Consider the following 25,671-nt stretch of genomic DNA (forward strand, 5'->3'; position numbering starts at 1 on the left):
TGAAATTAGGATAACCACATGTGATTATGAGTGTTTAATTATGATTGATCTTTAAAACTAATCAATTTTAATTAATTATGTGTCAAAATCTTATTAGTTTAAGTTTTTATAAACAAAAATGTGTAAGAATACATAGGATTTTTTTTTTTTTTTTTTTGCATATTAGTTAATTATCTTCTACATATATATAATTAATTAAAATTTAAAAACCTTAATTAATAATTATCCCTTAAAAAATAATCTGATCATTAAAGACTAAAACTCAGTTTTAAAGCTCATAATCCCAAAATTATTCAGAAAGTCAAACAAAAATAGAAAAAGAGGCCCAAAGGTTAGAGTGTGTTGACACTCAGACCAAAAAAATAGTACGCAATCGGCAAGTTTGCTCCAATCTCTACTCTTCCACATGTTTCTGCCTTTCTGGCTTGAATTCAACATTTAACCCTATTTTTTCTGATTTGCACTCTTATCTATATCACCTTGGTTGATAAATATAATTTGAAATGGCTCTAAAATGGAAGAGTTCTCAGTTCTTATACAACAACAAAAACAAGGACTCAGAGAGAGCTAGAGAGAAGTACCAGGGCTGCAACCACCAGTAGTGTGACCTCCAACTCAAATTTTCTGAATAGCTAACCCAAATCCATGAAATTTAGATGTAAAAAACCTTTCCCCACTTACCCAAAATTATCTCAAACACTCTTTATCCATAAAACATAAAACCTTAGAGAAAGAATGGGAGAGCCCCACATCATGGTTTAGAGAGTATAATATTTTACACCAAATTTCTAGGCCTGAGTGAAGCAATCATTCCCACATTTTGGGATTAGGCATGCATGAATCGAAAAAGGATCCACTGCTCAATTATCAAGCAACTTTACTCTTAACTATTTGCATTGGATAAACAATCGAGACTACTCTAGAGTCCCTTGTAATCATTCTCTCTTTCGAATGACACAAGTTCTTGATTTTCATTTACTTTTATTTGCTTGCATTTGCTATTTTACACTCAACATGGCCAAACTCCTCTTTGATTGAAGTTATGAACCTGCCTCACTTGATAAATCACTCTGATTCCCGATATGTAACAGAGATTTTCCAGACATGAATTGATCAGGTGTCAGGTATTTTAGTACTCCAGTCTAGAATTAGTTTTGATGAAATCAGAATATTAAGGGTGAGTTTGGTTCAGCTTTTTGTAAAAGTGCGTAATGAAAAAGTGGAGTTTTGTTAAAAGTACATAATGAAAAAGTGGAGTTTCAAAAAGCTGAGTGTTTGGTAAAAACTGTTAAAAAGTGCATAATGAAAAAGTTGAGTGTTTGGCTAGCACTTATAAAAGTGGCAATTTGAGGGGTAAATTACCAAAAAGGACAATGTATATATAAGGGAATTTATTTCATACTCTTTTTTTTTTATGTGAGTTTGTTTCATACTTAAATCAATTACTTCATCATACTTAAATCAATTTTTCTCTTTCTAAAAAAATTATTTTTTTCTTACCAATATTAGCTAATAATAACCTACCACTTAAAATTTATTGTGAAAGTATTACAAAAATATTGTGATAAAAATTGATAGTAATTTTAATTTTAACATACTATTAAAATTATTTTTTTCTCACCAATATTAGCTAATAATAGCCTACCTTAAAATTTATTGTAAAAATATTGTGAAAATATTATGATATAATTTCTTTTTTTCTCTCTTTTTTTCTCTCCACACACGTGGCTCTACTTCCTTTTTTTTTTTCTTTTTTTTTTCTCCTCTTTTTTTCTCATCCACCCACGTAACCACACTCTTTTCTTTTCCTTTTTCCTTCTTTCCTCTACCATCTTCAGTCCAGAACATTCCCAGCTCTCTTTCTTTTCTTTTCTTTTTTGCCTCTTAGCACTTCGGTCCAGAACACAGCTCTGCTTCTTCTTCTTCTTCTTCTTCTTTTTTTGTCTTTCCTCTTAGCACTTCAAAACAAACAAAGGAACCAAACTCACCCAACTCATCCAACTCCAGAACGTAACCTTAAGTGCTTGGATCGGGAAGATTGGATGATCGGAACCAACGCCAGAACTCATCCTTTATTCTTTTTTTTTCACACTCCAGAGAAGAAGATGATGATGATGATGATGATGATGAAGATGAAGATGATTGAAACATAAGGATTTTGGGATTTTGGGTTTTTTTTTCATACGGATTTTGGGTTGATTTTGAGTTGGGTTTGGGATGGGTTTTCCGGATTTGAGTTGATTTTAAGTTGTTTTTGTGTTGATTTTGAGTTATTTTTGGTTTGGTTTTGTTGATTCTGTGTTCGGAATATCAAAGGTTGAAATGGGTTTTGTTGATTGTGGGGGTAGACCGGTGAAGAAGCAGAGGAAGACGAAGAGGAAGAAGAAAAGGAAGACAAAGAAAAAAGACACAGATGAGAGATGAGGGCGTGAGAGAACTGATGGGTATTTCGGTATTTTTCGGGTTTGCAACGGTAATATACAAAACGCGCATAGCGCGTTTTCATTTATGGACCCCTGAGGGTCCATAATCCTTCTGCGTTTGCCCTCAAGTTTTTCTCAATGCTCAAAACGCAACTTTTATAAAAAAGTTGCGTTTTGAGCTTACCAAACGCATTTTTTGGTTGAGCTTTTTTCAAAACGCCCTTTTTGGGCTCAAAAAGTGGAAACACATGGGGTCTAAACCCGATTATGTAAATCAAATAATAGGCTTAAATACTTGAATGAAAACCTTTTGTTTTTTTATTGGACCTTGCAACATGGCCCAAATGAGGTTCACAACCAAACCCAAAGCAATTTCTACTAGTTTGGTTGGATTGGTTTTTAGAGTTATTATTGCTTGGGTTGAACTAGAGATTTCTCAATCCAAGAAAGTTATGTTGGGGTCTGAAAAAAATACTCCAAACCACTCAACCTCACATTTACACACCCCTAATCAAGGTCAGCGCAAGACTACGCCTAAGACCCCATTACAAGATGCCCTAAAAAGGCCCCACCCCACATTATAAAAAGAACCAAATTTTATCATACTAATTGTTTTTTAAAAAACAAAAAAAATAATTGTTATACACTATTTTTTTTAACTCATGACAAGGTTTCCATCATATTTTTTTATATAAGTAAAAATGTTTCCCAACCCAATTGAAACCTTAAATTGTTTGGAAAAAAAAATGTTGTAAATGTATCAAAATAGCTTGAGGCTTAAATTTTTGTAAATCAATATCCTATATAGTAGATTGTCAACATTAGCCGCTCAATTTCTCTTATAGTCACACACCAAACAATTTCTATCTCTCTCTTAACACCAAAAGAAAAATTGGAAATTAAATTACAATTTTACTTAACCATGCATTACAATATATGCAAGATAAAGTAAACTTTTTTAAAAATAAAATAAATATTCAATTATTTTTATTAGATTTTATGCTCAAACTATAATATTTGATTCTCTATATGAAATTAACCTTGGTTTGGTTAGATAATGTATCAAGTTTTGTATTCAATTCATCAAATTAACTTTGCGTTAGTTAACATTAAATCAATTTATTTAATTAATATATGAAAATAAAATATCTCACCTAAATTTATTGTCTTATACCTCAAATTATATTTGGGCCGGCTCAACCCATAATATTTTGTGAAAGAAAAGTTGTAAAGTTGTTCACTTCACTGTACTATATTGCTAAAATCAAAGGAAAGAGATCACATAATTGTCCCAAAACACAATGGCATGATTTATACATTATTTAACAATAGCACCGCTCAAATTTAGTGACATGTACTCTTTTCCATTTCTTTATCCTTTATGCTTGGCAAATGCTTATATGGGTAATTCAATATATCTCAATCGAAGATAATGCAGGACGAGCCAAACCACCAGCACCACTATTGAATTCATATGCTACCCACCATTTGATTCCCCAAGCACTCTATAATGATGAAATAGTCATTGGTTGTGGAGGCTTTGGCATAAAGCCATGTGGGGCACCTAATCTTGTTATTGCTTGTGGATTCTCAAATGGTTACAAAAAAATATAAGAGAAAATATGTATGTAACACCACTTTCCTTAAGGCAATATGACCAATGATGAGGATTTTGAGTTCTTTCCCTAGGAAGCTGCCCTTCCACATGGCTTCCAGCTCTTCACCATGTTAAATGGGTAGAATTATTACCCTTTAATTGCAAAAGTTTTGTAATACTAGCTTTCATATCATATATTAATATTCTTTGCATTTTTAAATTTTAAATAATTGCATAGAGCCAGAGTTGTGCATGTGGAGACTTAGGAACGGGCTTCAATTGTTTTATTGGAGTCAGGGAATGGCGGTTGGTGGCCAGACAATGATTGTCTTAAAACATTTTTACCCCATGGGACCCATTATCTGTTTCTCTATTTCATGAAGAAAGCTCCAACTTGTCTGTTGTTTATATAATCTTTTTCCACCTTGTAGCATGATGAGATTCTCTAATGTCCGCTTAATTATTTTTGAGGTTTGAGGAAACAATTAACTTGATAAACATAAACTCAAAATTGAATGACCCCCAGTATATTCATTTAGAGGTATGAGGCATGGCAAAAGTGATTATTGATAATAATAAAAAAAAAGCACTCCACGTGGGTTTTAATTAACTCTACTAATAAAGAAATAAAACGTAGGTGATAGATTTTAATTAGCTTAATAATAATAATAAATAAATAAATAATATATATATATATATATATATTTCAATTAGCTCTATTGATAATAAAAAAATGTGAGTTCCAATCAGTTCTATTAATAAAAAATAAAAAAATAAAAAATTTGTTATCGAATAAAATACCTAAATTCAAATTTCACCTGCATAAAAAAGAAAGTTATTAGTATCTTGATTTAATAGTAAATAGCAATCATCATGAAATGTTCATCATAAATTTCAAATCCTATAGGGTATATATATAAAAAAATAAAAAGGATAAAAAAAAAAAAATGCTCGGTATTCATGTCCTTGTTAGTATTAAGTGGCAACTGGCAATGACAGGAATGACGGAATATAATGACAGCATCTAATGATGCTTTAACTACAAGTCTAGAAGAAAGTGAACTGAGAGGCAGCCAAATCTAGAAGAAAAGGATGTCAGAGGATTTATTTTATGGTGGACTATATGGTTTGTTGTACTATGATTTATGTAGAATGAAAGTTTTAAGAGACAAGTTAGGTGAAAAAAGGAAGCAGGCCATTGTGCTGCGGCCTATGGTTCCAAACTTACAGTACCTTTTTAAATAGAAATAAGGTAGGAAAGTTACACAATTCAATCTTGATAATGAATTTCCAATAAAAAAAGGATGGTAAATGCAGGGATGCAAGTTCATTTTCCCTTAAAAATTAAGGAATCAAAGTAATAAAAAAATGAGACACAGGTAATATTATTAGTTTATCACCCATTTGGGTTGACCAAGATCAAATTATAGGAAGAACATAAGTACAACTATCAGTAGTCAGTGTAAACACATTCTCTCCATGTTTTAATGTCTAGGAGATATCCAATAAGTCCAAAGCTTTACAGTCATTAAGTGCAGATCATTAGCTGGTACAGATCCCAAGAACCCACGTATTAACAATAATCTAATCCTCATTTGTCATTAATTATCAATACCTAAACTCTCTTTTTCTCTCTCTAAAATTCATATAACTCCCTCTTGCCACCTTCTAGCTCCTTTGTTCCACAAAGTCAGAAAATGCAATACAACTAAGAGGAACCAACAGAACAAAATGCAAACCCACTTGCTGTTCTTCTACTGTTACATTGGCCTCTCGCTTGTTTTTTCTGAGGGTGCTCAAACTTTGCTAAATGATGAATTGTCAACATTGATATCAATAAAATCTAGTCTTATTGATCCTTTAGATTACCTGAAGGATTGGCAGATGCCAAGCAAAGCTGTAGAGAATGGTTCATCCCATTGTAACTGGACTGGTGTCTGGTGCAACTCCAGAGGCCTTTTGGAGAAGCTTGATCTCTCCAACATGAATCTCAGTGGCAGTGTATCAGACAACATTCAAGGACTCCATAGTATTTCTTCTCTCAACATTTGCTGTAATGGATTTGCCTCATCATTGCCAAAATCACTATCCAATCTTACTTCATTGAAGAGCATTGATGTAAGTCAGAATAATTTCATTGGCAGCTTCCCTACAGGTCTTGGAAGTGCCTCAGGACTTACTTTAGTAAATGCATCAAGCAATAATTTCTCAGGTCTCCTTCCAGAGGATCTTGGAAATGCAACATCACTTGAGATACTCGATTTGAGAGGGAGCTTCTTGGAAGGGTCAATCCCTGCATCTTTCATGAATTTGCAGAAACTGAAGTTCCTTGGCCTTTCAGGGAATAACTTCACTGGAAAGATTCCGCGAGAACTTGGGAAACTCTCTTCCTTGGAGACCATAATTCTTGGGTACAACGATTTTGAAGGCGAAATCCCAGCAGAGCTAGGCAACCTTACCAAACTCCAGTATCTTGACTTGGCAGTTGGCAGTCTCAGTGGCCGGATTCCACCTGAATTGGGTAAGCTTAAACAACTTACTACAGTTTATTTGTACAAAAACAACTTCACAGGAAAGATTCCACCAGAATTTGGTAACATTACATCGCTGGTGTTTCTGGATCTCTCTGATAATCAGATTTCAGGAGAGATTCCAGCTGAGCTAGCAGAATTGAAGAACTTGCAGCTCTTGAATCTAATGTGCAATAAACTGACTGGTACAATTCCAAGCAAGCTCGGTGAGTTGACTACATTAGAGGTACTTGAGCTATGGAAGAATTTTTTGACAGGACCTTTGCCTATAAATCTTGGACGAAAGTCCCCCTTGCAATGGCTAGATGTGTCGTCAAATTCATTGTCGGGTGAGATTCCACCAGGTTTATGTGATTCAGGCAATCTCACTAAACTCATCCTCTTCAACAATTCCTTTTCGGGTCCCATCCCTATTGGTCTCTCCACATGCAAGTCACTAGTCCGTGTCCGGATGCAAAATAATCACATTTCCGGGACCATTCCAGTTGGTTTAGGATATATCCCAATACTTCAACGACTGGAGCTGGCAAACAACAATATCACTGGCCAAATCCCAGAAGATATTGCCTTGTCTACATCACTTTCTTTCATTGATGTTTCTTCAAACCATCTTGAGTCATCTCTTCCTTATACCATTCTTTCCATTCCTAATCTACAAAGTTTCATCGCTTCCAACAACAATCTGGATGGGAACATCCCAGACCAGTTCCAAGATTGTTCATCGCTTTCTTTGCTTGATCTTTCAAAGAACAATATTTCTGGAAAAATTCCAGAGAGTATTGCCTCATGTGAAAAACTGGTGAATCTAAACCTCAGAAACAACCAGCTCACTGGAGAAATTCCAAAAGCAATTTCAACAATGCCCACATTAGCCATTCTTGATCTGTCCAACAATTCTCTTATTGGTCAGATACCAGAAAATTTTGGAAGCTCACCAACCCTGGAAATGGTCAACCTGTCTTTCAATAAGCTTGAGGGTCCAGTCCCCTCCAATGGTATGTTAATGACCATAAATCCCAATGATCTTATGGGCAATGCTGGTCTTTGTGGTGGCATACTTCCACCATGTTCTCAAAATTATGCTGCACCAAAAGGCCAGCTGCAGAAAATGCATATCAAGCACATCATTATTGGATTTATTATTGGAATTTCAACAATTTTCTTTCTTGGCATTGCATTCTTCATTGGAAGATGGCTATATAGACGATGGTACTTATGTAACAGCTTCTTTGAAGATCTGTTCAAGCAGAGCAATGAGCTCTGGCCCTGGAGACTAGTAGCATTCCAAAGGGTCAGTTTCACCAGCAGTGACATACTCGCTTGCATCAAGGAATCAAATATTATCGGCATGGGGGGAACTGGTGTGGTCTACAAGGCAGAAATCCATCGGCCACATGTAGTTGTGGCTGTTAAGAAGCTATGGAGATCGGGATCAGACATTGAAAATGGTGATGATCTATTGGGAGAGGTGAATCTCTTAGGAAGGCTTCGGCATCGGAACATTGTCAGGGTTTTAGGGTATATTCACAATGAAACTGACATAATGATGGCATATGAGTACATGCCAAATGGGAACCTGGGGACGGCACTCCACGGTGAACAAGCTGGAAAGTTGTTGGTGGACTGGGTTTCACGGTATAATATAGCTATCGGTGTGGCACACGGGTTGCATTACCTCCACCACGACTGCCACCCGCCTATAATACACCGGGATATTAAGTCCAACAACATACTGCTTGATGCCAATCTTGATGCTCGGATAGCAGATTTCGGGTTGGCGAGGATGATGGTTCATAAGAATGAGACAGTTTCTATGGTGGCTGGATCATATGGATATATTGCACCTGGTTAGTAACCAAACTATGACTCTTACACTAATGACTAGTTTCAGTTGCACTGACCACTACTTTGTTAAACTAGTTAGTTTAGGAAGATAGGAATTATTAAATCAACTAAAGTTTGATGACATTTTTCCCTTTCTGGGAATTCTGTTGGTAGAACAAAAAAATCAACACCTTTGTGCACATTAATTTTCACAATGCCAGAATAACGTTCCAAAAGTAAACTAGTAGAAATTTGAAATGCATTTGAAAATCTGCTAATAACGTCGTGAATAATATTGTTCTTTCTTTTCTTTAATGACAGAATATGGATACACTCTGAAGGTCAGTGAGAAGACTGACATATATAGTTTTGGTGTAGTACTTTTGGAGCTTCTGACTGGAAAAATGCCATTAGATCCTTCATTTGGGGAATCAATTGATATTGTCGAATGGTTTCGTAGGAAGATTAGAAAAAACAGGCCCTTGGATGAAGCACTGGACCCAAGCATAGCTGGAGAATGCAAACATGTACAAGAAGAAATGCTTCTTGTCCTTCAAATAGCACTTCTTTGCACAGCAAAGCTCCCCAGGGATAGACCATCTATGAGGGACATCATAACAATGCTTGGGGAGGCAAAACCAAGAAGGAAAAGCATTTGCCATAATGGGGTAAACAATGGTAGAAAAGAGAAGCCAATCTTTAGTACCTCACCTATAATAGGCCTTTTGTAGGAACAATTTCTGCAGGCTGTTAATGAGTAAATAGTCTTCTCGAGTTTTTATTCTTTCCTCTCTTTTTTAACTCCTTTTCCAGTCCGGCTAAATTCAATATCATGTGTTCAATTACAGGAGCCAAGAAGGTGAATGTTCATGTATAATTATTTAATGTCAAATCAATAATGTTAATTTTATTTCATTTATGATATCAATTGCTTGAGAAATTGAGATATTGCCTTTATAATTCCTCTATTTCACAAAAAGAGTATCCATGTCGAGTCAATCCAATATCATGTTAATTGCTGATATCATAGTAAGCAAATTATTTACAGTTCCTTTTTATTGTTACCCTTAATTTTTTGGAGGCTTTAGCTATTAGAAATCAACCATGATATGTTTTACACATACCATTTTTTGGAGGCTTTAGCTATTAGAAATCAACCATGATATGTTTTACACATACCCATATATTTGAAACCAGAAATCAAATTGATGTTACTGAGTTTTTCCCTGTGCTTTCATAATTTCATTTTTCCCAGCTTTGCTGTCCTTTATCATATTAGCATTCCCTTCTCTTTCTTGGCAAAGTGCTGATTGTATTGTGAAAAATAGATAGCTTTAGGAAGAAAAAATTAATAATTAACCAATCCAAACATGACAACTGTACATAACAGGTCACAACTCTTTTCATGACAATAAAAATTCTATTTAATTGCCTAAATTATTATTTTATTACAGTATCTACGACATGATCCTCAAGGACTAGACAATTTATAGTTCCAAGTGCATAAACAGACAGGCTGAAAGTGATTCATAGATTTCAAACCCACTAGATGGTGGGTGTGAAAATTACCAATCAACATCCGTGTGTTGTGTGTATATTTAGGTACTCCTAAAAATCATTACAAGCAGAACAAGATATGCTTTTAAAATGGTTAATGCTATGAATCTAAATTACACTGTTGAGAAAAGAGAGCAGGAAGGACTTTCAACCCATTATTAAAACAATAAACAATGGTTAAGAAGGAAAAATGGCACCTCTTCTCAACCCAAAATTACTTTATGTACAACTAGTTTACATCATTATCTCCTATGCTAAAAAGGGATATACTGCACCATTAAAAAAATCCATCAATGCTGTATAAGCAAAAACTAGGAATCAAATTTGAATCTATAGTAGATGTCAGCTTCAGAACCATATATTTTATTGAACTTAGTCTGATGTTGGTGCACTTAAAAGAGCAGTCCCGGCTGTATTCCCACCATCAAGAAAGCTGACAGACAATGGCTGGAAAGAAGTGGAGGCGAAAAGTGTGCATGAGAGAGAGAGAGAGAAAGGCCCATTCAAAGATTAAAGATCCATATGACAAGTATATAATTTGACCCAAAAAAAGAAATACTGATCAACTTAAATGCAAAACCCTTATGCATGAAACACAAAAAAAAAACAAGTAACCTGTAATAAAGTTCCCAATTTATATCAACTTTTACATGAAGTATACATAGACAATAGGATTATACTCAGCTTGCTCGTTAAGTCTATAGGTTTGGGCCAAGGACCTAGGATCAACTCTGACTTTAATCAGGGTAAGGGTTCATAGTTAAGGCAAGGGCTGCCATTTGTCATGCAGGATAAATTTTTCACCTATTGCTCAGAGACTTAAAAGTAATTGACACATAAGTCATGAAGAAAACAAAATCATTTTTAATGATGATTATAGAAAGATGACATTGCTTTTTTCTAAACAACGATGCATCACTTGTCCAAAATATAAATCATCTTATATTTTATCAAAACTAGTCGCAAACCCACATGATGAGTGGAAAAATGTAATATAATTATTTTATAAGAATATAATGTAAAATTTGTAGGTTAAATAGTGTGTTATTTAAAAGTTCTTTTCTATTTTTATAAGTTTTATGTAATCGAACATATAATGTATTTTACATTTTATATATATATATGAATGAAAATTATAATATTGTTTTATATAAATGGAGAAGATGTTATTATAAGGACTTTTTTTAAATATACCATAATCGGCTGACTAATTTGAACATATCCGAAAATAAAAGTATAATGCCTATATTATTGAAACTTGAATTTTAAGGTCATCTTGTGAATATTTATCATTTTTATTGCTTTTTGAGGACTCATATCTCTAATTTCTAAGGTCTATTTTGTTTGTATTTTTTAACCAAAAACTAAAAAGTTAGGCCCAAATAGAATAAAATTTCATACTTTTCAACCCAAAAATTAAGGAAAAAAATGAATTTTAAGCACAAAACTGAAAAGGCAACCTACAAAAAGAATCAATTTAAGGCCCAAAATGGACCAAAAAGGACTGCATTAGACCGAAGTGGACCGAATGGACCATAGTAAACTAAAATAAATGGACCCAAGTGGACTGAATGGTCCAAAGTAAACCGAAATGTTAATAAATATTACGCTTCAACTTTTAGTTATTATATTGATTGGTTTTCCAATTCCCTTTTAACTAACTTGGAAATTAGTGATTATTCTCAGCTAAATTATCCCATAATTTTAAAGGGGTCACAATGTCAATACCAGGGTGCAAGCCTGTTAATATAATTGTAAAATTCACTACTTGGTTTGTTGACTCTAGAGCTGAGCACCACAGAGAACCTAATTCAAGTCCATGGATTTCTGAGATATGCTTATATAAGGGGACAGTCTATGAACTCTATTTACTTTTTCTTCTTTTACTATTTTCTGCTCAAAGCAAGGGCATAATATGAATGCACTCCATCAAGAACACTATCAAAAGGGCGACCCACTAGGACAACCAATGCATTTTAACCTTAAACGACTAAATGCTTTAATAATAAATCCTAATGAGTAAAAAATTGTATTATATGAGATCATAATGAATTATTGGTAGTTACCAAAAAAAAATAATAATGAACTATTGGTTCAAACGTACCTCAATATCATAAGATTTTGAAAGAAAAAATGGCTCTTTCTCTCGTATCCCACCATAGTCTTCAACCATTCTTTCCAAATCCTGATAAATGGAGAGTAAATCATTATATCGACAAAACTAAAATATCATCGATAATTCCGGAATTAAACCAACGGTAACCAGGTTTTCATAAGATTATATCATGATTCTAATTCTACTTTCCTTTTTAGGGGGGGGGCGGGATATACCAAATTGAAGGCCAATCAGATCCAGATTTGAAATCAATGAAAATTGATTGTATTGAAATGAATTTTTAAAAAATTTATAAAAAAAAACCCTCAGATTTGACCTAACCAAGAACAATTAAATACATTATGCACTAGATTTATATGTCCAGTGATGCTAGTTGCAGGGGAAAATTGCCAATTTTTAAAATAGAAGAGAGTGCAAGAAGCAATGGGATTTATACATAGCACTTCCATATAACTATACCATACACACATCCAACATAGTTGGTATTAAGACTTGAATTCAGAAAAAAAATTAAAAAAAAAAAAAAAAAAAATTTACTGGCAAGTTATACACCCAATGAGTATTGAGCCCATGACTTAACCCACAACACATTCTTGTGGGAGGAGGAAGTACTATTTGAGCCCAAGCTCATTGTCATATCTGGAAATCAAATATAATAATTGTATTCGGTCTTAAATGGAAGCATTTTTTGGGATATATAGAACTTGAATTCAAACTCTGATATTCTTGAATTCACACTGAAGTTGACCCTATTTAAGTCCCAAAACAAAACCTATACAGTGCATTGTAAGAAACTCTTGAACTATATAGATTGTTCATCTTTCTTTTATCAGAAGACCCTTTAGAATCCAATACGAAAATAGTCAAGGTAGACTCCAAGTCAGCTCCATCTGACATGCTGACTTTTTTTTATTTTCTACTACTTCTGGAAGTGACATGCAGTCATGCACACACACATGCACCAACATATTACGATCTCCAAATTTACATCTCAAAGTCCTTCAGAAATATTTAAACAGAGACTGAAAATAATTTACTTCTGGAAATTCAACAAGCACAACAGTTATATTAAGGGACATGTTAGAATATGCGTGCAAAATTTAAACAATTCAAATAATGGCTCTTTACCTTTCTAGTCAAGATTTCAAACTGAAGCAATTCCTCAACAATCTTTTCAAGAACTTGACGATTTCTCTGAAGCATTTCTTTTGCTTTACAATATGCTAGATCATACATCTACAACATAACAAACATTTACCGAAGGTTATCAATCAATCTTATTCCAAATAGCTCTTTTATTGGTGTTTGGTGTATCACGTACTCCCTCTGTCCCATAATGAATATCTTCATTGAAAAAGCAAAACACATTCTAAGGAGAAGCATTTAATACTTCACACATATATTTCCCAATACTCTCAAAATTAACCTCAAACTGTGGGTTTTTGACATTTCTATTAAGGAAATACATTTTAAATTGAGGGATAAAAAGGGAAACTGAAAATTTTTAATTAAAATTTTCAATATAGGACACACATTGTGGGACAACAAATAAAAAGGAAGAAAGGTGCTCATTATGGATTATGAGTAGGAGCCTAAGAATTGCATTGTAGAAGATGAAGTAAATATGCACAATCATAACATATACTTGCCTTTTCAACTTTGGCTGCTATCTCATACTCATGGTTGTTCCCCATGCTTAAAGCTGTAACCTATGCCAGCAAAATATGAACATTCAATCGCTATAACAAGAAGCTCATAAGCCCCTTGAAAAAGAATAAAGATAATTGAAAAATGAGTTTTTCAAAAGAGTCAAGAGTAACAAGAGAGCATTATCCCTCGCAAGTCCAGACTAGTATCATTGTCATATTGCTCTAAAATATATCAATAACATAGAATTGCCTAATGAGTGAGTGCTATGATGTTTATTATGAAAATGGCTATATTACCCACTATCAACACCTATGACGAGTGTCACCACCAGTCATTGCCACTGCTCCTCAACACATTCTCCATTAGAAGTCACATCCAGGTCCATCATAATTATAATCAATTTTGGCCATTTCTACAACACAGCATCTACCATTTTTTTATATGTTGCTAGCACAACCATCATCACCATCAAGGTGTGTAGACCACAACAGACCACCAAAATCAACATCCATCAACCTCAAGTCATTACCTAATACTGTTATACAGCCATTAATGGAAGGATCACTTCTCAAAGTTGTCGCTAAACACTCACATGAGCATGTGTACACACAGAAGGAACCACAACCAAGAGAAAATCCCATTTACAGTTGCCTTTGTCTGCAAGTGCTATAATTATCATCATCATCATCACATGCAAAAGAAAAGGAAATACACACACTCCTGAACCCCACCAAAATGCCCCCACATGGCAATAATATTTCAGATAGCCTATCAAAGAAAATTTCCCCATGTGGAATTTCATCTTGAAACAAATAAAAACAAGAATTTTAGGGATTATAATTTTCATTCTTCCTAGACAAAAGAATGAAACCAGGAGATAGAAATTTAACAAATTTTTCCCTTCATTCTGTACACTCTTTTTTCTAATTATTTAATTCCAACTTTCCTAGCTTCCTGAATCAATGGGTTCATCATTAGGAACCATATCACATCCCAGATCTAATGAGATAGATGAATTGAGACGGTATTTGGTAAATAAGTTAATTTGTGACAACATTAGGCTTATTCATCTCAATTTGTCCTTCCTTCCTCGGTTGGTCCAAAATGTAGCTCATTCCCTATTAACTAAATTAATTTCAATATTGTGTGGTCATTATCCACAATTTACCGATTTTGTTTGAGGATGGTATTTTTTTTCTGCACAAAGCAATCCTAAATGAGGAAGTTCCATGTAGTTAACAAACTATTATCTATCATTAGTTTGAGCAGTCTGTTTAAAAGCAAATAAAATGAAAAAGGAACATGCAAGTTCTCTTAAAACATGTATGGTACAAATCATAAGAAGAGAGTATCATATAAATTAAAAAATTCCAACAAGATATTTGTCTTTGTGTAATCCATTACTCACTCTTGGAGGTGCTCTACTAATATGCATTTCACTTTCAAAATGATCCAAGAGCAATGGAACCAGTTATTTTGTAATAATTTACTTTTGGATTTGAAGAAAGGAGAATACCGCATTACTATGATGGTAAATTGCAGGGCTATCATCAGGACCCCATCCATATTGAATCACCATACGTGTGGCTATCTGTTGCACCCCAAAGATAGAAAAAAATAAACAAATAATCCCTATGATGCTCAAAATTAAGTTCTATAGGTTTTTCTCATTCATAATAAATTCAACTTTGAAATATCACAGAAGCATAATGCATTTCATGAAACAACCTCTTGTGCCTGCTTTAATTCTTCAGAAGAAAGAAAATTTTCTTCCCCAAAAGGAAGTATCATTTGGGCTGCAATATATGAACCAAAGCAAAATACAAGCTTCTTTTCAAGGTATGATCTTGATTCTGAATTCGCATTCATAGAGCCTTCATTTCTCGCCTTAGTGATTTTTGTGCATCCAATTCCCTGTAAGAAGCGTAAGAGTTAATCAGTGCTCCACTCAATGGAGTTCCCCAAACAATTTGATCAAGGCATATGACTCAAACAAAATGATAACATTTTTTCACCGTTTCCAGAGACAAATGGCTGCAACTATCCTAAATATCAAAATGAAGTTGGGAGAAAAAAATTGGGCAAATAACCACAGACAAAGAGATATTACTGGTGAGCCTCAGTTCAGATGAGGGGATTATTTGGACTTCAAAGCAAATATGACAATTTTTATAGACATATCTTAGTATACTGCATGCTCATACATATTCTTGGGTGCAGTTCACTTGTTAAGGATCCATTTTTTACACATCATGTAAAATTTCTTCCAGGATATAAAAGTTAATAAGATTATACCTTCCTTGTTGGGCTCTATTTACTTCCAATGGGATGACATTTTGTGTTCCAATCGCATGTTTTTATTATACATAAGCAAGTTATAAGTGCGGGTCAGTCCCCATCTAATGCACACACACGTCTTTTATTGACTGACTCTTTTCAATGAAGACATTTTGGAACAGCCTGAAGTGGAATAGAGTGGAATAAAGTACTAACAATTTGGGAGGGATGGAATAATACCTTAACAATCTGATATCATAATCATATTAGCAAAAATTCAAAACTATTTAACAAGAAATGTATCATTTAAGTTGTCTAGAGAAATATAACAGAAAATAGCAAAAACGATACTTCCTCTGTCCCAAATTGAGTTGCAGTTCCCATTTGTTTCCTTCCTTTGGTGGTACACACTTTCTACTTTAGTCTGTATGGAAAAGAGTGTCTATTTTTAAAATGTCAAAGCTTTACAGTTTTCACTTTCCTGCATCATTCTTAATTCAAAAGGATGCAAATTGAGTCACAGTTTGGGGAGGAGTGAGGTGAATGGTTTATGAAACCTTTGCAAGGCGCCCATGGTTGTGCTTTATGGAAGGAGATTAGAATGAGAGGGGATAGTGTTTTTACGATACATCCATTTTGATGTTGGCTCTGGCAATAGAATTCATTTATGGCATGACTGTTGGTGTGGAGATCAGCCTTTTAGGATGATGTTCCTGTATTGTTTGAAAATGCCACAGATAGGGAAGCATTGGTGGAGTCATTGTTAGATAGACCGGCAGAGGGGGAGAGGAGGAACTGGGATGTGAGTTTCTTGCGGAATTTTAATGATTGGGAGTTAGAAGTGGTGGCTGCATTTCTCAACCTGATAGACTCCCATATTCCTATTAGACGGGGGAAAATCAGAGGAGATGGAAGTTTATAGGGATTGAAGTTTCAATGTTCAATCTTTTTATAAGGACAAAGCTTAGCTATAAAATTGGTTATAGCCTAAGGTTACAACCTTACTCAATAAAATAAATATTACTACATATTTTGAAAATCTAACTGTTGAATTGCATGTTCTATGTGCTCTTAATACACATGTCAAATTTTGTGTCAATCGGATATTATTTACTATATGATCTATAAGCTTATATTTTATGCATAATTTTAAAATACAAAAACTTGCAATTTAAACAATTTATTGATGACATAGTTATTGATCTTTAATTTTCTAGAAATTTTGCAAGTATGGAAAATGTAAGAAGAAGATTTCCTCTAACGGTGAATTTGTCAAAATTCACCTCCAATAAAAAAATATTAAGGTTAATTTTGTAACTAAACTTTGTCATTTTTATAATGTATTCAGGGGATCATCTCCTGTTCTTTTCCCTTGGAAAGCCATGTTGGGTGGGTGGTTGTTAAGGCTCCATAGAGGGTCTCTTTTTTTGTTTGGACAGTGGCTTGGGGAGGATACTCACTTCTGAGAACCTTATCAAGAGAGGATATTCTATTGTGAGTTAGTGTTGTATGTGTTGACGTAGTGGGGAAACAATGGACCAACTTTTGATAAATTTTAGTGTGACCAGTTTTGTATGTCAGATCCTTTGTGATTCAGTGGGTCTTACCGAAATGGTCCTTAATGTTTTGTATGGATAGAGGAATTGGATTGGCAAGCATTCATCAGATATTTGGAATCTTGTTCCTTTATGTTTGATGTAGACCTTATGAAGGAAAAGAAATCGACACACTTTGAAAGATTAGGAAGGCATGGGTAGTCAATTGCTAGCAACTTTACTAGTTCATTATATAAGCGTTCACATGCCTGGTGTTTCACATGCATGGTGTTTGACACAGTGATTCCATTGAATTATTCATAGTCACTACCTTCTTGTAGATAATTCCTTTTATATTGTAATTCATTGGACTTCTTTGTGTTTTTTATACATTAAGTATTCCTTTTTCAATAAAATTATTCTTACCTATAAAAAAATATTGGATCAAGAAAACAATTTAACTTATATAAGGGAACTTTTGGAAAATCAGTACTAAATATATAATATCCTAATGCACTAGTGAGTATTCTTAAATTTTGTTCCTTTTCAAACACATCACACAACTAGAGACAGATGGAGAAGTAAAATAAGGGAAAACAGCATATTAAAAATAACTAGCAGACATCTAAACACCGCACATAACTGCCATGCCTGGATATCAGGCCATTAGAAGAGGGATAAAATCCCTAGAAAGTGTCCATAGGCATAGAAATTGGAGAATTATTATATATTGAATATGTTGTAGACACAAAATCACAAGAAGATAAGAAAATGACTAACCTGCCAAGACAATGGCTCAAGCCATAGATTATCTACAACATCAAAGTTTGGTAAGAGAAGAGCAATAAGACCACGACCAGCAGCCCAAACAGCATGTGGGAACTTGGTCTCCCTTGTCCACTGGCCAATCATTAAATAACAATGAGTACAGTGCACACTTCTAAAGCAACAGGAGGAACCTATCTCCTCTATCATTGAGAGCATGCACATATTGGAAGGACATACTATCTCTGAAGAAGGATCATTTTAAAAACTTCATAGTGCATAAAAATAACTCAACATTTGTATTCAACACGAGGTAACCAATATATTACTGAAACATAAAATACTTGATTAGGCATTCCAAATCCAAATTATTGTTTTCCACTTTAGGATGTTGAAAATGACAATCTCAAATTTTACTATCATTTTTAAAGTTCACAGATGGGATCACAAAAACATTTGCTCTTGAATTTATTAGGGAATCCAAGAAACAATAAAGTTTGTCAATCTTTGAGAGATATACGCTACTGATGGAACATGGTTTGCAAGTGCAAACACTATCAATTCAATAAAATTGAATATCAATAGATTAAGCAATAATTAATTAATTAAAAGTTGAGGCCTAATGGGAATTTTGACATCCGATCGTATTATAACAAGTTGTGGGATTCTCCCTCAGTTGTCTTTCCTTGGAAAGGTATATGGAGAGTTAAGGCCCCTAGGCGTGTTTCTTTCTTCGTTTGGTGTGTAGCTTGGAATAAGATCCTAATAGGTGATAACCTGAGATTGAGGGGCTTGGATTTTGTGGACTGGTGCATTATGTGTCGACACTGTTGGGAGACGGTGGATCACTTACTTCTTCATTGCGAAATGGCTTATCGGTTGTGGAGCTTTGTTTTTATAATTTTTGGAGTGTCGTGGGTCATACCTAGATCGATTCCAAATTTGCTTTTTGGCTGGTGGAATTGGTTAGAGAAGCATTCGTCTCAGATGTGGAATTGGTTGGAGAAGCATTCGACTCAGATCTGGAATTTAGTTCCATTGTGCATACTATGGTGTCTTTGGAAGGAACAGAATCGGTAGACTTTTGAGGATTTGGATAGTTCCAGTGATCAAATGCTTGCTTCTTTTAGTGGAACTCTTTTTCACGGTCTTGGGCTTGGGACTCACGACTAGTGATTCTCTCCTTCTTTTCTTGGCTGTCTTTCTCTTTTGTAATTAATTTGTTGTTTGGTTTTCTTCTATGTATTTTCTCTGTTTTTTTCTTCTTGTAATTTTCTGGTTTGCTCTATGCTTTTCATGCATAGAGTAGCCTTTCGTATATATATTATTCTTACTTATCAAAAAAAATAATAATAATTAATTAAAAGGTTCCCACGCTCAGCATTATTCTTCAATCAGTTCGGGTTTGGCAATGACACAGCCTTTACCACATTTTGTCTTTGTTCAACAACAACAAAGCCTTAGTCCCAAAATTTGGGGGTCAACTATAGATCCTCAACAGATTAGATTAGGTCAGCCATATGAATTCTTTTTCTACATTTTATCCTATCTAAAGTCTTTTTTTATTACCTCTACTAATGTTATTTTTAGTCTTCCTCACCTTTTTCGTTCCCTCAACTTGGATCAAGTCACTCTTTCTTACTGGTTCATTACTCGTCTCCTCTAAACTTGACCAAACCATCTCAAGTGACTCTTCCTCGTCTCTTCATCAATTGGGGCTACCCCTATGTATTAACGAATTTCCTTATTTCGAATCATATCTTTCCTTGCATTTCCACTTATCCATCTTAATATTCTCATTTCCGCTACACTCATTTTATGGATATGTTGCTTCTTAATTACCCAGCATTTGGTACCATAGAGCATAGCTAGTCGTATAGCAGTCTTGTAAAATATTCCCTTTTAACTTGATAGGTATTCTACGGTCACACAACACTACTGATGCGCTTCTCCACTTCATCCACCTTGCTTTTATCCTATGATTCACATCCTCCTCTATCTCTCCATCTTTATGAATTATTGATCCAAGATATAGAAAGTTCTCTCTCTTTAGTATCTCTTGGCCATCAAATCTTACCTCCCCTTCATCTCTGTTTCTACTTTTACTAAACTTACATTTCATGTACTCCATTTTAGTCAAACTTTTTGTCTTTGTTAATTTGTGGAAACCAAGCCACCTTCCTTGCCCAAAAACAGGTCATACCAAATATACGATCAAGGGCTGAACAAACCATAACTTAGAGAGAGAGAGAGAGAGAGGACAATGACTTAATAAATAGATAAATGCAATGGAAACAGGCAGAAGGATGATTACAATAACTTAAACCACATAATTTGCAATGAACCGGTGAAAAACAAAAGAATTATCTCAGTAATAATATGAAAAAAGATTCAAAAATTTACATAAGAGAAATTCAGGCTAGCATAATTGTAAATATCAGAATAGAATAAGAAGCTGTTTAAAAAAACAAGACAATTATCTCAGTAATAATGTGAAAGAAAGAAAAAAAAGTAATAGCAATAAGATTTAGGAAATTTTACCTAAGAGGAATTCAGACTGGCATAATAGTTAAATTCAGAAATAGAAGAAGAAACTCTAACCGTCACAGATTAAGATGACATGAGCAATGCAGTTATTTAGAATTGATGTACTAGATAGTCCCTTACATCAATAGGAGGGTTTAGAAGTTCAATCCCATTGGTTATCTGACCATATGGTTCCATCAGATCAACCACATTCTGCAGATCTTCTTTAGTCAATGTCAGTCCAAGATGATTCACCAGCAATTTGCTTAGTTTCTTCACTATTTTGGTTTCCCGCACCCACTTAGGGACATTATCACTAAAAGTCTGCAACACAATAAAAGTTATGCTTCATTTAGAAAAAATTAATTGAAAAAAAAAAAAAAAAAAAAAAAAGGAAGAAGAAGAAGAAGAAGAATATCTGAATATGCATTAGACACATGCATTAAGCAAGTTTAAACAAACTTCCCCAAAGAAAGAGAAAAAGAAAATTAAACAATATATGACATATACCTAAATTAAATGTGTGGATGCAAAAAAATTATAAGAAAGAGCTGAAGCATGCAACAATTGACATGATAAAGTTACATCTGTATTTGATATTAAGTCAGGCCAGATCAATGTAAACAATCATAGCTAACAGAGCAGCTGATAACAAAGAGGATCCAATTAGTTGTACGGACCATCAGATAATATTGTCAATGACATCAGTTATACATCTATCACAATTTAAAGGCAGCTTAGCTCATGTTGACTAAATAACATATTTCATATTGCAAGCTCAAATTAAATTAAAAATATATGGGTTCTTGATTTTTGCCACTGTAGTACATTTCCAGTGTTAAAGAAGCATATATACAAATTGTAACTAAGGTGAGACATAATTTTCATAAAGCCCCATCATTGTGCTAAAGCAGGCAAAGCCTTTAGCTTGCACGACTTACTGAAAACTGGCCAGGTCCAAAGCCCAAGTTTATTCCATTTCAATTATATATAGATTTACTTTCAGTTAGCCAAGCTCATTTATTTAGGCTGGATTAATTCAAATTTGCTAGCTTCACTTATGTAATATTTGCCAGTGACAACATTAGGAAATTGACGCAAGACAACCAGAACAAAACTTAAACAACAATAAAATAAAGGATATGACCTAGGAGTCAGCACCTAGGCCTTGCTTGGAGTCAGCATCAAGCAAGGAAACCACTAAAAGTCAGCACCTAAGATAGACCTGGAGTTAGCACCAGACCAAAGAAAGACCAAACAGCCATTTTTTTTTTTTTCATTCATCAAAATATCAACTATCCCTCAAGGAGTACAATAGGTTGCTTATAAAGAATTGCTAAACCCTAATTCTAATTGGCTAGTAAACCCTAATTGCCTTATTACAAAAATAACCTTGCTTCCAAATTAAAATACTAATAAACTACTAAGACCTAAAACATAAAAATACAATTGACTTGCAAACATAAATAATACTAAATAATAATTTTCTTGCGTCTCCCGCATCAAAAATTGCATAACTTATTGACCCAAGCTCTAAGTCTACATATAGTGACAAAGGGCATTGATGGGTTTACATAATGGGACCCTTTGCCTCCCTTGTTGCTAAGCCTTTTGGTCAATGTACTCAGTAACATCAAGCGAGATGTAATCTTTCCTCTCTCTTTTTATCAGAAAACAAACATAAAAGGATTTCCCCGCCAGCTCGCAGATGATACTGTTCTTGATCCAGTGAAAGCAAAATCCTTGGCTTGAGAACTGTTATTCATGTCTCTATAACTAAGTCTACACTCTAAATCAACTTGTCCAAGAGTCTAATTGCCATGTTGGCAATACCAATTGTGAGCAAACCCCTCAAATATCCTAGTCTCCCCTTGCTGAAGAAACCTGGCTTTATGAGACCCTATTGTTGAGGAAGCATCCCACCATGCCAACACACCCACATTGTCCTCCCTCAGCCAGAAAGTCCATGACCAAGTTTTGGTCCCACTAAAGCAGGGTCCTAGGAAGGAAGATTGGATAAAGTCCTAACCTTTGGAACTTTGACATGAAGCAGCTGCTGTCAAGATCAACCCCAGCATTTTTTTTAGCTGAAATCAGTGTTTCCAGTGGTCCCATTAGATTAACAGAAGTTATATAGAGTTCTGTTGTAGATTTCATTGATTCCTATTCTTTCTGATTGTAATTCTTCATTCTTGTAATTTTGTGGCAGAGCTTTTTGTAAACATCTTGTTACAATAGGTTGTCAATTTATTATTTATGTACACATCTATTCTTTCCAATTGTAATTCTTCATTCTTGTAGTTTTGTAGCAGAGCTTTGTCTTGATGTCAAAAATTGATTCCTCCATTAATGCAAGAGCATAACCAAAAGTTATTTCAATATTTCATTTTAGATTTTCCGTGGATAATTTCAAATTGTAACATAGTTATTTGTTTAGTTTGGATTGGTATCTGAGTTGGTTAGGATTAGTTGTTCATCATTATCATTTGTTTAGGATTATCAGATTAGTATTTGAAATTGTTTAGGATTTGTTTAGGAGAGTTTATCCTTATCTTTGTGATTCCTAGAAGCTGCGTATAAAGCTTCGGATGATTTCTTTTGTATGGACAGACTATGATTATTATTATTGAGATTATTTGCAGTGATTGCATTGTGCTTGTTTAGTGGTGAATCCAAACACCTTAGGTGGGAAGCCTAAGGTCTACAGTGGGATTAATCTAGGTGGGAAGTCTAGGCTGTCCTACATCAACTTGGTATCAAGCCTAAGAGCATTAGCATCAGTGGTGCTAAAAAACTATATTGCTATTTTTAGCACCACCAATCACAAAAATGGGGCTGCAATAGTGGAGCTATAGCTAAAAAATTTAGCTTCTCAGGTAAACCCATATAATAATATTTTATTCTCCTTCCTATATTTTAATTAAAAACTATGTTTTCTCTCTCTTACTTTTTTTCTCTTTCATGATTTTCATCACCTCACCTCACTGTGTCCTTCAGTCATTCTTCCTCTTCTCACTTTTTTTTTTCTTCTCTTTCTTCACCTCACCATGTCTTCTCCCTCTACTTTGGTTGATCTAGCAAAACCCACAAAGCTCTATACCACCAAAGAAAAAACAAAAAAACCCATTTTTGAGTTTTGACCCAAAAGACAGAGATATAGAAGATTAATTGAGAATGGGTTGCTTGGTTTTGTGGCTATTTGTGGTGGTTTTTGAGGTGGGTTTGTGGCGATGGTGGTAGTTTTTTTTTTTTTTTAATCAGAGTTCTGATGGGTTGGTTGTGGTTATGGCAGTGAGTGGTTGTGGCTGGGTTGGGTTGGTGGTTGTGGGTTTGTGGTTTGGTTTTGGCCGGAAGTTCCAATTTATGGGTGGCAATGGTGGTTATAGGTTTGGCGGTGGTTGGTGTTGGCTATTGGTTTGCTGAGTTTGGGGGTTTGTTCATGGTTGTTCTTCCTTCAAAGAAAGAGAGAGAGAGATGGAGAATAAAAAAATAACAAAGAAATAATATTTAAATGAAGACGTAAAAAAAAATAGAACCACTGATGTTAGATGTTTTATAAAGTGAGAATGTAAAATAAATAAAGTGACTTTTTGTGGTGCCAAATAGCTAAAAAAGTAGCACCACTATTGTGAATGCTCTAAGGTTCTACGGTGGGACTAATCTAGGAGGGAAGCCTAGGTTGTCCTACATCAACTTGGTACCAGATCACCCCCTTTCAGCAACCCAAAACCACGTCTGACCAGCCCAAACCCACACCAACCAGCAATACAACCCACGATCATCAACACTCTAAGCATGTCTCACAAAATCTTTGCAATTACCACCAATCAAGCCATCTCTGCTCAAAAACAAAGAACCCAAATTCCACCACAAAACCCACATAACCTATAATCCCACCATTCTTCCCAATGCAAGGTTCTGAAACTTAGAACCCTATTCCCCTCAAAACAAAATCAATAACCTGTCACAGCAACTCTCACACCCCAAACCCATTTTCGATCCAACCCATACAAAACCACAGATTCAGATATGCAAAACCCACACTGCCAGGTCTGAAATACAAGAAGCCATCACTGATCTCTCCATGCCGCTACTCGCAAGCACCAATCTCCACCTTTGAGCGCTGATGACAGCCATCACCCATGAGTCCATGCCGCCTCTTCTTCGACGAATCCAGTGCCGCCCTCCATGACATTTTTTCTCTGTGTTACGTGTTTAGTTTTCTCTGAAGCCTTAGTTTCTTTTAGCTTAATTTTCCGTCTCTAGCGTTTTAAGTTGTAGTTGTTCTTCAATATTGTTTTTTTTTTTTTTTTTTAAAAGTCAAAAGTAGAACATTCCAGCCGATACGTGAGGAGTCCATAGTCCACCTCTTTTGCTTCAGCCAAGTGACCCATGTCTAGGGCAGCACCAGGTCACTAAACCAGCCCAATCAAGGTCCAACACTTATTGCTCCAGCCGTGGAAATCATGTCCACTAAATGTTCATTTCAAATTGTTGAAAATCTATTCCTGTGAATCATGGTAGTCTTATAAGCGCCAATATTTAATGGATGTCCAAATCTATGGACCCTCATCAATTGGCTAGATGAGATGGATCAATTCTTTGATCAAATATGTCTACTAGATGCTAATAAAGTTAGGTTTGCCAGGTTGAAATTGAGAAGTAGAGCTAGAGACTTTTGGCATAGTATCGAGAATCATCGCAAAGGAAGGAGCAAGCCTGCCATAACTGATTGGAATGAAATGAAACAAATACTCAAAGAGAAATATGTTCCCCAATGCTATTAAAAGAATTATCAACCTCAATCCTCTCATGGGAATTTTCTACACCACAGAGACAGTATTCATCAAGAAAACACCTCATCCTTCCG

General features: G+C 34.7%; 2 protein-coding genes across 3 annotated transcripts in view; one reads left to right on the plus strand and one right to left on the minus strand.

Moving 5' to 3' along the window:
- The first annotated feature begins 5,480 nt into the window (after positions 1-5,480).
- Positions 5,481-9,319, plus strand: LOC126717524 (leucine-rich repeat receptor-like protein kinase PXL1). Its single transcript, XM_050419289.1, has 2 exons — positions 5,481-8,398; positions 8,697-9,319. Exons 1-2 carry the CDS (start codon positions 5,752-5,754, stop codon positions 9,104-9,106), a joined length of 3,057 nt encoding a protein of 1,018 aa, XP_050275246.1. The 5' UTR covers positions 5,481-5,751; the 3' UTR covers positions 9,107-9,319.
- Positions 9,320-9,940: 621 nt separating this feature from the next.
- Positions 9,941-25,671, minus strand: part of LOC126717525 (probable inactive ATP-dependent zinc metalloprotease FTSHI 5, chloroplastic) — a 30,045-nt gene continuing 14,314 nt past the window's right edge. The window contains exons 12-19 of one of the 2 annotated variants that reach the window (XM_050419290.1): positions 20,943-21,125; positions 18,291-18,410; positions 15,427-15,612; positions 15,215-15,289; positions 13,698-13,757; positions 13,177-13,284; positions 12,037-12,117; positions 9,941-10,379 (exon numbers count right to left, since the gene is read on the minus strand). In XM_050419290.1, the coding sequence (XP_050275247.1) occupies positions 10,305-10,379; positions 12,037-12,117; positions 13,177-13,284; positions 13,698-13,757; positions 15,215-15,289; positions 15,427-15,612; positions 18,291-18,410; positions 20,943-21,125 (888 nt within the window). In that variant the 3' untranslated portion in view covers positions 9,941-10,304. Of the gene's footprint in view, positions 10,380-12,036; positions 12,118-13,176; positions 13,285-13,697; positions 13,758-15,214; positions 15,290-15,426; positions 15,613-16,243; positions 16,400-18,290; positions 18,411-20,942; positions 21,126-25,671 lie in introns of those variants that run through there. The other variant, XM_050419291.1, reaches the window with a different exon arrangement.

Source organism: Quercus robur, chromosome 3 (genome assembly GCF_932294415.1).
Source record: "Quercus robur chromosome 3, dhQueRobu3.1, whole genome shotgun sequence".
NCBI classification, from domain to species: Eukaryota; Viridiplantae; Streptophyta; class Magnoliopsida; order Fagales; family Fagaceae; genus Quercus; species Quercus robur.